This window comes from Pempheris klunzingeri, chromosome 19 (genome assembly GCF_042242105.1).
Source record: "Pempheris klunzingeri isolate RE-2024b chromosome 19, fPemKlu1.hap1, whole genome shotgun sequence".
Classification (NCBI taxonomy): domain Eukaryota; kingdom Metazoa; phylum Chordata; class Actinopteri; order Acropomatiformes; family Pempheridae; genus Pempheris; species Pempheris klunzingeri.
In genome coordinates, this window is record NC_092030.1 from 17,532,579 (window position 1) to 17,542,242 (window position 9,664).

Genomic DNA, 9,664 nt, shown 5'->3' on the forward strand with positions numbered 1-9,664 from the left:
ACTTCTGTGTTTTTAGTCACTCGGGGATTTCAGTGACCCAGGAATCAGCTGTGATGGATGGCTTTGTCTGTCTTAGAGGATGGAGGGGTCACCGGGGTTCATAGCGGTGATGGAGACACTTCCCTGCTCGGCCCTCATGACTTTTTTAATTAACCTCTTTGGGAGGACCAGTCTCTTCCTTTAGAGGTAATCACAGCCTGGAAAGTCCCTTCATTAGGACTTATCTGACCTCTGTGTATCCAGCATTGTGCAGTTTCTTTCCCTACATCCTCCACCTCCCATTCAATGCAGTAATGGCACTGCCACACAGGAAGGGAGACAACAGCAATGAGAGGCTGCACAACGCGTAGAAATGTGCCCAGCCCTTCTGACTTTCCATTCTCTATAACCTCTCTGTGCACACACCTCACTCTTTGTTTTCTGGTCTCTAGTCATCTCTCTAATTCTCCCAGCTAGAATTCATTTTATTTCACAGCGAGGCAACTTCATTGATCCCTCCAAGAGACAATCGCAGTTTAATGGCGAATTAGGCAAGGCACTTCTTGACAGATGCCTTTGTACCGCTCTTCTTCTCATCTCTCCTTTTTGCCTCTCTGCACTTACTGTAGACCCTGTGGCCTCATTATATATAAACAGTCAAGAAGCATAGACAGAAATAAAAATTATCCTATTTTTCACATTAGACTTCTAAGGGACAAACAGGCCTCAGTACTCCTTAGGGGAAGCGAACCCCTCAGAGTGATGCCCCAGAACAAGCAGATCAAACGCCTCTCCTCCGGCTCCTCGCCTTTCTTCCTATCTCTATTTTGGTTGCCTTCTTTCATGTTGGGGAACAGTGGCTTAAGTGGCTCTATTGGAGCTCTCTGATGGGCCCTCAAATGAAGCCTGTGTGAGCTTGGGAAATAAATTGGTCTGTTCTGACGCTGTGATGCTCGTGGCGCCCCCTGCTGTTCACTGTCTGATCTGTGCTGCGCAGGACAAAGGATGGGGAGGGGTGGGGAGAGGGGCAGGCAAAACAAAGTACACAAGGCTGGCAGGGAAGAGGTCAAGAAAAAAAAGAGGGTGGGGTGGGGGGGGGGTGAGTCATGCAAGTTGCTTTGTTAGAGCATTTACATTTAATTTCAGCCGATGAGAGTTTCATACATGCTAAATGAACATTCTGCATTTAAAATCCACAGTGGAAGGAGGAGGTGAGGAGAAACATGTGTGGACCCACAACTCCCCCATGTGGATATCCTACACAAAACCACTTTTTGAAAAATCCAAAGCTTCATTGCACTGACTTTTCTGACAAGAGTAAAGGCCTCTGACAGTAGTCCAAACACCCCCATCTAAGCCCTAATATTCCACCTCATGACCGCACGACCAACAGTTACAGCTACAATACTGACATCACTTTTCCTCACTAACCTGTTTCCCAGTTTCTACTTTCCCACCACGCCTCTATTTCATGTATGCCAATGGCATGCCAAGCAGAATGTATCAGTTTGGTTTGTTCTTGCTTCAACAATCCACCCAGATGAATTATTCATATTTCTTTAAGATTCCTGTTTGTCTCTATCATCTTCATTCATATGCAGCCTTGCAGGGTCCTTGGCTTTTCTGTTCAGCTTATCTGAAAGGACGAGTTGCTTTAGTCAGTGTGTGGCAGTGATGTGTGTGTCGTGTGACCCACACATATAGATGTGTGTGTTAGAATGTGTTTGGCAAAGAAAAGCTGGTCTAAGACACTGAAACAGGAGAATACAGAGCAGTTTTCTTTGTTTTTGTATCTTTGCATGTGTTTCTGTGCTGTTTATCTGCACACGTTTTCATTGTGTTACAGAATAGTTTGTTTTGTCAGTGTGAAAATAAACACACCTTGTCCAGGCGCTGATGTGTTAATCATTACATATCAGTGAAAGCTAATACTTCCTCTTCCTCTCTCTAATCAGGCTTGTTATATTACTGAGCAACAAGTGTCCCCTAAACTTAAACATTAACATAAATAAATGGTATCTAAATGTGGGCATTGGCTTTAAATCTTTAAAGTTTACAACTCAGTGCAATGACTAAAGCTCTAAAGGTAGTTTAGTCGCTGCGTTGAGGCTTTGTGAGGACTGTTGACTGTGTAATGTTGGTTTTTCCACATGATGAATGATGAAGTGTACCGCTGTGTGGACCCTGTGCATTGTGTTATCATAATGATTCAATCTGTTCCAAAACAGAAGCCTATTGTTAATCTTACAGAACATGTCAGCACAATGTAACACTAACTTTACTCTCTCATTGGTCGGGGTCTCGCAGACCCCTGCTGTTTGTGTAAAAATACTGATTGGAAAGTCAAACTTCCTTTGCCTCTGGTCCCGTTAAAATTCAATATGTATTAAAGTGATAACCGTTCCCATTGCCATGCATGGAGATTGCACATTTTTGGAAAGTGGCAAAATACAGAATTTACCATAAACCATTGTTATTATATGCACTGACACGTACCAAACATTTATTCACAGACAAAGAAGTCTTGTCAGTATATATCCCATACAGTGACATTACCTACTGTATGTTTGGGGTCAATCAGACCCTAGAGAGGTCTAAATCCCTGTTAGGTTATGGTGTGGTGCTACCACCAGTCAGTGATATAGAGCATCTAAAAGTCTACTCACTATGTTTTACAGTTTGAATCTGAGACCCCAAACTAAAGCAATGAGCTATTTTTTTTGCATTAAAGGCTTTGACACATATAATTAGTTCATAATTATGTTAACAAGCAATTTTCCTAAAGTTAGGAGAAGTCATGAAGTATCAAGGCAATAAAATAATGTTAAGTTGCATTTTATGAGTTTTAAAGAGGGAGCAGCTGCCCAGGACCCCCAACAGCACATTAAAGGTGAAGTCAAAGTAACAATATCCTACCTCGATGTAAAAATACTGTACAAAAGCATTGTCAATCATGTTTTTAAAGTGACATGCAGTAGAATGGCACACCTGGGAGCGTTGTATAGCCTAATACCATATGGTGAGTATGACAATAGCATTAATGTATGCATTTGCAAAGGATTTTGATGTTGCTGCAGGTTGAGGTGGAGCTACTTTTTTTTTTTATTTTACAGCCTACTGTTATCTTATAAACTGATCATATGTTTTGCATGTTACATCCTAATCTGCAATGCATATGGTAAAAACTGCAAAGTACAACATTTTCCTCTGAAATATGTAAAGTAGCATGAAAGGGACACTGAAGTAAAGCAGTTTTTTAAAGTACAGTTATGGAGTAAATGTGCTTGGGCACCATTGATAACAGTCACACAGATTCAGGATAATATAAGAGGTTGAATAAAAGGGAAAATGATGTTAATAAAGGTGGAAAGGCTAGAAATGAACTAGATAAAACATATTTATTGTTCAAAGAACTTTACTGTCCTGTGGTTTGGTGGGTTCACTGCTTCCCACCGCCATCACAGACGCACCATGTGAGGCTGAGTGAACTTGTGTTTATACGGTAAAGACGCCAAAGCCGATTATGACCGAGGCCCGGAGGCGGGACAGCTGAGGTGAACCCGCGATTTTATTGGTCGCCGGCGTGTCAGGAAATGTTAAGCGACCAATCGAACGGCGCGGAGATTTATCCCTGCCTTTGACCGTCCGACCTCCAGTACCTGTCAACACAAGGCACTTCTCCTATGGAGGTAATGAGTTTTCAGATTGATTTTCGCTCTCACAAAGCAGTTGTGCCAAATTGTTCTAAAAAAAAATAAAAAATGAAGGAGCAATAATTATCTCAGGGGAAATTCTCAGCGCTTTTATGAACGAAGTTGTGCACAGTTTGTCCCTCTTATTATCTGCACCAGCCGGACTCTGGGAATGACACTGGCGGCCACTAACAGGATGGAGTGTCTGTTCCAGCGATGCCACAAAGAGGCTGTTTTCCATTCAGTCTTACGGCCGGTGCTGCTCATGTCATGTGTGGTAAGCTGTGATTATTTCATACACGTTGTTTTTTTATCAGTTCTCCATTTGAAAACTTTGAAAAAGTCCCTAACAGCAGGGATCTGATGTCGGAAATGCTAGATGGTTATTAATTGTACTTTTTCTAACATTTTTGTGTGTGGATTTACATGCACCCATGCCTGGCTGAAATGCTGTGCTGTGCAGAGAAGTAGGACAGATTATAAATTGGTCACTGCGTCCTAGCCAAGGCCCACACTCATTTATCTGTGACAGACAGCTCCAAATAATAAGAGGATAAATACTCAATCCAATCCAATCCAAACATGGCAATCTTTTCAGGGGGCAGCAGATAATTAAATTGAGTCATAGCTTTGAATCATCCACACATAAATAAAAAATGAAATAGCCAAATGCCCAAATAATTTATGACATGCACAAACATCGCCAAGGGACGCCGCAAACGTGCTCTTAAAGTGTGCGAGGTAACGCTGACATGTCAACACTTTGAGATGTTCTTTTTTGTCCTTTATTGCACCCACGCCGGACCCAACCCTCTCCAGCTTTTGGTGCTGTCCGTGTCCATGTATCCTGGGCTGTGGTCCATCGGAGTCCAGCTTCATTCAGCCTTCACAGGGAGCTATATGCCAGGCCACCACTCTGTCCTTCTGGTCAACAGCCCCAACGAACAGGCAGCCAAGGACATTGGCAGGTACACTAGTGAATCATAGCTTACAGAAATAATGGGGTATAAGCAAAATTTGGAAACATGTGGTGTCATTTGTAATGTGAAATGATCCAAATATGTCAAAGGAATAGTTCCACTCATTGGGATATACGCAAATCTTCCCTCTTGGAGATCAAGTAAGTATTGTTTTACCGCTCTTGGAGATGATCATCTAACTCTGGCTAAGAAAGCGAATAAGTTCCCAAAATACGAAAAATCTGGCTGCTAATTAAATTCTTCTCCTTTGGTCTGGATTTGGAAATCGGTGAAAGTCAAAGTCAATCAGCCCGACATACAGTAAGTTTGACTTCTCTGTGTGGAGGAGAGATGGAATTTTGTCAAAGCCACAACTGGTGGAGCGCAGTGTTTGTGTTTCAGCTGCATGCTAATGAGCTCTATTTACCACGTGTCAAGACGGGTGCCAGACATGTAAATCACTTCCTTCAGAGACACTGGTTAGAGGAGGGGGGGGGCATGGCCGAGCTGATGATAAAACTACAGTATCAGCTGAGCAGCAGAAAGCACCATCTTTTTTTGAATGTAGATCATAAAAATGCTCTCCTGTGGCCTGCTTGAAGAGCACCTCAGTGAACGGCTCAGTTTCATGGTGTAATTGACAAACAGCTTTTTGTTTCATGAGCGATTAATTTCTCTTTCCTCTCTTTTCATGTCTGCTCCTTCTGTTTTCACCCACACTCCCTGCTATTCTGTATTTCTTTTCCAGGGCAATCATGGAGAGGCGCCTGGCAGCCAGCATTAACATTCTCTCAAGGACCTCAACAATGTAAATCAAATTTGACCCCCACTTTGACACAACTAGCCGACGCACAAGCCCAAAGGCCGGCTTAGTTATGATGTCTCTCACATGTGCAGACGCTTACATACGTCAGTACATAAACACATACGTTCCTTTTTTTTTCTCTCTCTACTACATAGGTTGCCTAGGAAACAACAAGTTGAATGGACTGCATCTGAATGCTTTTATCAGTTTTCCCATCACTAGAGCCTGAGTGGCAGTTAGTGGTCATATGATTATAAGCACGGATTAGTTTTCCTGTTAATGCATAACCACAAAAGAAAAAACAAGGGGAAAAAAGACCTCAGGGACTCCATAGAGAATAGGAGGATAACTGAATAGAGAAAGCAGCATTTAAACCTGTTTGGAAAACAAAGGTTTAGCCTAAAAATAGAGGATGTGGTTGGATTAGTTCAGGGGTGAGGGCGGTGATAGAGGTGGTGCGGGGTTTTGTGTGTGTGTGTGTGAGCGCAGGTGTGTAATGAATGCGTTGCCGTTATATCTGGGCTCTTTTAGTCTTCAACATTTATTTTGACGTTTCACATCGCACACGTTTACCTTCCGGCTCTTAGTTTGGATTTTTCTGTCTTTCACAATATCTCAAAAAAGTGCAATGTTTAAAGCAAAGAGGCAGTTTTGCACTTGACACCATAAAAGCCTGTTGGGAACAGTGTGACAGTGTCACTCAAAATCACTGTGGCCAGAGTACATGGTTGGGCAAGTTTTGATTGGTGTGTTCTTTCAAAAAAAAGCTTTCCAGCATCAAGTACTAGTACTTTTCAGTCCCTACTAATTTACAGACCCTGTTTGTAGCACAGTTCAGTTAGTGCAGCTCAAATATCTTATGTTTTCTCGTTCCTTAGGTATTACTGGAAAGGTGAAATTCAGGACGCATCTGAAACCCTGATGGTAAGCTGACCAAGAAAGTCCTATTGTGATCAACATGCACTCAACAGGCGTGTTGAAATAGAGAGCGGAAGTGTAAGATGAGATGTCACTGTTGTTGCAGCTGGTGAAAACAAAGACCTCCAGGATCCAGCAAGTCATAGATTATGTGAGGTGAGAAGCTGCTTTATGTAATATTCATGATATTTCAAATTCATGAAAACTGTACATCAAATGACGCGATGCTTAAGCTTTGCATGCTACTGTGGGCATGCTCTAACTTCTAACAACTTGGGCTTTATTTTGTACTGTGTGCTATTACTTCACTGCAGAGCAAATGGGTGTGTCACAGCACTGTTCAACGAAAGCAATCACTGTGATCTAACACTTACAAAACTGAAGTCATAAAAAGCATACTTGAGAATATATCGTCGCTTACATACTTCCTAATTCACAATGGCTGTGAGTAAGAGTTATTTGGAGAAACAGAACAGGATTTAGTCACTTCAGCTTGAAGATTATATTTGGATAATAGTTTGACTTAATAAAACATCCACATGCAGAACTAGGTGTCTAAAGTGTTCATGAATAACAGATTGTTTTTGTTATGGAACTGTAGAAGGTGGTAGATGTACTGTCTGTGCTAACACATTAATAATTGGGATGCCACATATGTACTACTTGAAATAAATAGCCCGTTACAACACCAGCGAATAACCAATAAGATTGATCATCTATATTTCTTTCCATTCGGCCATTTGTGATTGCAGCATCAGGCTATTCGACTTGTGGATGTGCCAAGTCGTTGAAATTGCATTTCTTACAATGCACGGCACGGAGGTTGAAAATTTGTAGCAACTTCTAATGGTTGCGGCTTCCTGCTTTGCTACGGGGCAAACACTCCTGTTTCTTGCTCTCTGCGAAGCTGTTGTCTCTGCTCCTTTTTCCTACTTTTCCCAACCTAATTACAAACTATGTAACCTGTAAAAGCTTCCTATAACAACTAAATCATTGGGAGGACCATTCATGACAACTCTGCTACCCACAACATTAATGCAACCCAACAGTAACTAAGTGGACTACTGACAGAATTGTGTCCGGAATGGATTATACCTCTCTGCTCATCAGAATCGATAAAGTACACAGACAGTCATAAATCATAGCAGAAGATTGACTGAACTCCACAAGCCTCTGCCAGTGTCTTCAGTCGATAAGTTAGCTCATCAGGACTCGACTTGAAAAGATTTAAAAGGACAGCTCTCTCTAAATGGCATGTAACTTTCCCAAGACTGCCTGAAACGAAACCAGCGAGCTCATGTGCTATAATTGGTATTTCCACCTGCTGCGATCAATTGGTTGCAAAATCAGAAGATAAGCACAACACTGTGATCCTACAGAGAGCAAAATTTATAGTATAGTGGAGATGAAAAAGTCTCATGTTGAGGAAAGGGAAAGAGATCATTGAACCTGGAACTCTAGTTGAGGGAGATGCAGTAAGACAATTGAAGCATACTGAATTCGGTCGGCAATTTAAGAGATAACACCTCAACCAATAAAGAACCCAAAAAATAATTACATCATTCTCCATGTGGGGGGCACTGATATATGCAGAGATAAATCAGATGTGTTAAAGCAGGATTTCAATGAACCTAAACTGTCTGTGTGGACAAACTGGAAGCCCAGTTTTATTAGTGGACCACTGCCAGAGGCCAGCAGAGCGATCAACAGGTTCAGCAGACTGTTATCAGTGAACGCATGGCTCAGCAAAGCCTGCTTTCTGAAAGGGATCAACTATAGTAATAGCCTCAATTTGTTCTCGGGACTCTGGACAGGTAACCTCCACCCAAGCAGATCTGGAGATAAAAGTACCGACCATTTTTGGTTCATCCTGCGACACCCATGCATAATATGATGCACCCTTTACGCACAGCCGCCTCAGCACCATGAAGTCAGCACGGCGTCAATGTCAGCGTTTTGATGACTAGCTAATGGATCGGTCTCCTGTTTCCTCCTCCTTTCACTCTCCCCTGCCTCAACCCTTTTGAGATCCTCTGATAAAACAAAAGGTGCTGCCTCCACTCCTACTGAGAACATTCTGTAACACCAACCTTGCCAATAACAGAGGTGACATGAAAGCAACAGCTCCTTCGAATTTAAAAAAAAAAAAAAAGAATATGAAGAAGCTGAATGCAGGTGGCGAAAAAGCACTGAGCACTACAGTTAACTCTTCTGTGATGCCTTTGCCAAAATGAATACTAATGCTTGTGCCTTTTTTTCTGCTGTTGATTGGCTGACAACCCCCCCCCCCTGTGTCAGTAGCCCCCTGAACGTTTATTCACTATATCATGAAATTAATCAGCCGTCAGTTGACAAGCTGTCAGTTCCTCCATATCAGGTTTGGGGTATGTATTGTCCTTTGCTTCCACAAACCCTAACAAATTTCATTAGCATGGTAGAATTTGATCCTATCAACCATATAACCACGGAGGAAATTGTACAATATTTGAAATCTTCCTCTTGCTGTATTGGTATTCTCTCCCTGCAGGCTTTTTCAGAAATGTTTTTAATGCATTGTTTTCTCAGGCTGTTTCCCACAGGACCTAAAATCAGCCGCTGTTAAGCCACTTTTAAAAGCAAACAATCAACTCACCAATGAACAATTATAGGCCCGAATCAGGCATTTTAATTGAAGTAAAATTACTGAAATAGCCATTTTTCAATGGCTATTGTTTTGATGTTTTCCACTCAGCATTTCGTCAACACCATCTTCAGTAGGCTCGACTACTGCAATGCTCTTTGTCATGCATCACATATCAGGAAGAAACTCCTATAGAAATAAGTCTTAATACTTTTCTGTTTGCTACTGCAGGTTGAATTTGGGACTGTTTATTCATATCTTGCACTGTACTTTCTGACTGCTTCTTAATCTGTCTTGTTTGATTTTATCTTATTTTATTCTTCGCTTTATTTTTATCCTCTTTACTTGGGGCCCTTCAAGGTCTGTCCACCCCTATGCAAACCCAGAAGTCCTCAGCTTCCTGGTGGAGGACGGCAGTCTGGCTTACGTGAAGTGGATGGATGAAGCCATTCCAGACGACTGATACATCATTAAAATCAAAGCCAATCTCCGCGTGGACTGCTGAACAAGGAAGCTGAGCCATGTGTGCAGGCTGTTGTTTGAAGGCTTCAGATCAAAAGGTTCAGAAAGCACACTGAACAAAAGTGTGATGCATTGCATTTTGACTATTTTGCTGCTCTGACCTTTTCGCTGAAAATTCCATGATGAACTGTGGAGATTTATTTTCAGTCTTTTAAAGAGCTCTGTACCA

At 41.9% G+C, this 9,664-nt stretch overlaps 1 protein-coding gene across 2 annotated transcripts; it reads left to right on the forward strand.

Moving 5' to 3' along the window:
• The first annotated feature begins 3,843 nt into the window (after window positions 1–3,843).
• LOC139219326 (protein CutA homolog) lies at window positions 3,844–9,436 on the forward strand. Of its 2 annotated transcripts, none has more exons than XM_070851151.1 (6): window positions 3,844–3,948; window positions 4,491–4,639; window positions 5,379–5,438; window positions 6,314–6,359; window positions 6,460–6,509; window positions 9,334–9,436. In XM_070851151.1, the coding sequence occupies exons 1-6, from the start codon at window positions 3,844–3,846 to the stop codon at window positions 9,434–9,436; spliced, it is 513 nt and encodes a 170-aa protein (XP_070707252.1). The 2 variants fall into 2 exon arrangements, with proteins under 2 accessions (XP_070707252.1, XP_070707253.1); XM_070851152.1 differs by having other exon boundaries at window positions 3,844–3,945.
• The last annotated feature ends 228 nt before the right edge of the window (window positions 9,437–9,664 follow it).

What these genes read in the sequence shown, in the direction of transcription:
- LOC139219326 (XM_070851151.1), top strand. Translation starts at nt 3,844, where the DNA reads ATGACACTGGCGGCCACTAACAGGATGGAGTGTCTGTTCCAGCGATGC. An exon ending in GCAGCCAAGGACATTGGCAG is followed by an intron (nt 4,640 to 5,378) that starts GTACACTAGTGA and finishes TTTCTTTTCCAG; the next exon opens with GGCAATCATGGAGAGGCGCC. An exon ending in CAAGTCATAGATTATGTGAG is followed by an intron (nt 6,510 to 9,333) that starts GTGAGAAGCTGC and finishes GGGCCCTTCAAG; the next exon opens with GTCTGTCCACCCCTATGCAA.